At 37.9% G+C, this 2,419-nt stretch overlaps 1 protein-coding gene across 1 annotated transcript; it reads left to right on the top strand.

The window, feature by feature from the left end:
• Positions 1-436: 436 nt before the first annotated feature.
• On the top strand, positions 437-1,641 carry LOC149224039 (endochitinase 4-like). The gene is made up of 3 exons (XM_089385996.1): positions 437-801; positions 914-1,028; positions 1,126-1,641. Exons 1-3 carry the CDS (start codon positions 519-521, stop codon positions 1,421-1,423), a joined length of 696 nt encoding a protein of 231 aa, XP_089242122.1. The 5' UTR covers positions 437-518; the 3' UTR covers positions 1,424-1,641.
• Positions 1,642-2,419: the final 778 nt, after the last annotated feature.

Here is a 2,419-nt window from a genome sequence, read left to right as displayed (position 1 = left end):
AGGTAGGTGTGTGAGATGAGGAGAGTTACATTATTGAATCCCCGACAGGTTCAGTGTTAATGGGGAGCGCACGTTAATAATGGAAAAATTGTTCAAACTGTTCCATGTCACTCACGACTTGTTATGGTCGGCAGAAGAGGCCGAACATGATAAGCTTGATTTCGGTAGACGTGTCTTGCTAAATAAAGTGTGAGGTTAATTGTCTTAATCGGAAGGGGGCGGCTAGATGTCGAGTCAAAAACTAAAACTAAATTGTGCATAAATTGCGATAAAGTCGGAATTGAGGTCAACAAAATCCCTGAGCAATTTAGTTTGTGAACGGAACGGAAGTTTAAAGACGCGTCAACAAATCAAATGGTTGTGATAAGAGGGTGGGAATATGCCGTCATCTCAAATGCGTACAATCCCGATGGCTATATAAGCAACAAATCCTCCTCTCTCCAGAGAGCAAAGCACCGCACTTGTCTTTGTGTCTGTACCAGCGATAACAACAGTACTGCTACACAATTACCACCAATATGGCAACTCATTTCACTGTGCGCGCTGTTATTCTATGGTTTGTTTTTGCCCTTTCCGCTCTTTCTATCTGCCGCGGAGCTGTTTCGGATATTGCTACCCAAGATTTCTTCAATGGAATTTTATCTGCTGCTGCTGATGGCTGCGCAGGAAAGACCTTCTATACATACAGCGACTTCATTAATGCGGCCAATTCATTTTCTAGTTTTGGCACGACCGGAACATCCGATGACAACAAGAGAGAAATTGCTGCTTTCTTCGCCAATGTTGCTCACGAGACTGGCAGTATGTATCCAATTTTATTTTCGCATGACCTCTAAATATATAGTAGATCGAAGATTTTAGTTTAGAATCGGCTGTTCATCTATATTGACAAACATGTCTAACTGATTCGCAGATCTGTGCTACGTGGAGGAGATAGCCAAGAGCGCCTACTGTGATTCCACCAATACACAATATCCATGCGCATCTGGACAGCAATACTACGGCCGTGGCCCCTTGCAACTCACAGGGTATGTGTATGGGTTTATAGGCAAGCAATTGTTCGTGAGTATTTATTTAGTTTAATTCGAATTTTTGGTGGCCATTAACTGTTGAATATTTTTGCAGAAATGCAAACTATGGTGCAGCTGGAGCTTATCTGGCAGCGGATCTGCTGAATAACCCTGGATTGGTGGCTCAGGACGACCTAACCTCGTGGAAGACAGCTCTCTGGTTTTGGAATGTGAACAGCAATTGCCACACCGCTATTACATCCGGTCAGGGATTCGGGGCAACTATTCAAGCAATCAATGGAGCAGTAGAATGCAACGGTGGAAACACCGACGAAGTTAACGACCGCGTCAGTCATTACACCACCTATTGCAGTCAGCTTGGTGTAGACCCAGGAAGCAATCTTACCTGTTAACTTAGCTGTTAACAATAATTGGCCATCGCCTTCATAACCATCATATTACGTCAGTAATAAAAATATCGTGTTGCACTCAATAAAAGCGATTCAGGCTATTGATTACGGGTATTATCATAGCAGAGCAAGGTTCAGCTCTGGTCGTATGTAGGATGATACAATTCTGCGACTCTAAATAAAAGGACAAATTTCTAAATAAAGGGACAACTTTCGCATAATGAGAACGAGCGATTTGTTTCTACTCTTCACAAAAGTGATCCCGAATGGTTGAAATCACTACATTTGTGTCGAGATTGCCATAGGATTTGATATGGGTAAACATTATCATGAGAGTTAAATATAATACAAAATGGCAACTTTTACCACGATAATGTTGAAATAATAACGAATTATGCATTCAGTCACAAGTAACTCATTAGAAAGACCACCTTTTATCCTTAATATATACATTTCAACGTAAACAGAATGTCTTCATTTTTTAATTTGCGAATCGAGGAAAAAAAAATTTGTATCAAACAAAAAAAAGGAATATAAAGATAAATAGGTGTGATAATTATCTTGATATGCATTCTAATTTTTTTTTTTTTATATAAACATGTTTCTTAAATTGTCATTAAATATTTTAAATATCATTCGTATATTTTCATTCCATTTTTCAAATGGATTGAAGTCATGCCTCCGGAGGAGTTTTGCATAGAGGCACTCATGCCTCGGGAGGAGTCTTGCATAGAGGGACTCATTTTACGTAGACTCATAGAATTGGACCTCACATTTCTATGAACCTCACATTCTGCTTGTAATTTTGATTTTCCTTTTTCTACGTATGCTTTAAAATATCTCTCACTAATATATATAGGAGCTTTTAACATAATATTTAAAATAGTTTTTGGATAAATTGTTCAACTTTGATAAAAAGAATAATAATAATGTGTATTGTTTTTAAATTATTGTTTTAAGAAATTTTTTATATAAACAATATATAACATAAATATTATT

The sequence above is a fragment of the Pinus tabuliformis genome, chromosome Q (genome assembly GCF_031772625.1).
Source record: "Pinus tabuliformis cultivar Carrire ecotype Pingquan chromosome Q, CPIR1, whole genome shotgun sequence".
Taxonomy (NCBI): domain Eukaryota; kingdom Viridiplantae; phylum Streptophyta; class Pinopsida; order Pinales; family Pinaceae; genus Pinus; species Pinus tabuliformis.
The sequence above is the reverse complement of the archived record's forward strand: the minus strand, read 5'-3'. Positions and strand labels throughout refer to the sequence as shown.

Coding starts and splice junctions, on each gene's coding strand:
- LOC149224039 (XM_089385996.1), top strand. CDS start 519: ATGGCAACTCATTTCACTGTGCGCGCTGTTATTCTATGGTTTGTTTTT. Junction 802..913: donor TGTTGCTCACGAGACTGGCA/GTATGTATCCAA, acceptor ACTGATTCGCAG/ATCTGTGCTACGTGGAGGAG. Junction 1,029..1,125: donor GGCCCCTTGCAACTCACAGG/GTATGTGTATGG, acceptor ATATTTTTGCAG/AAATGCAAACTATGGTGCAG.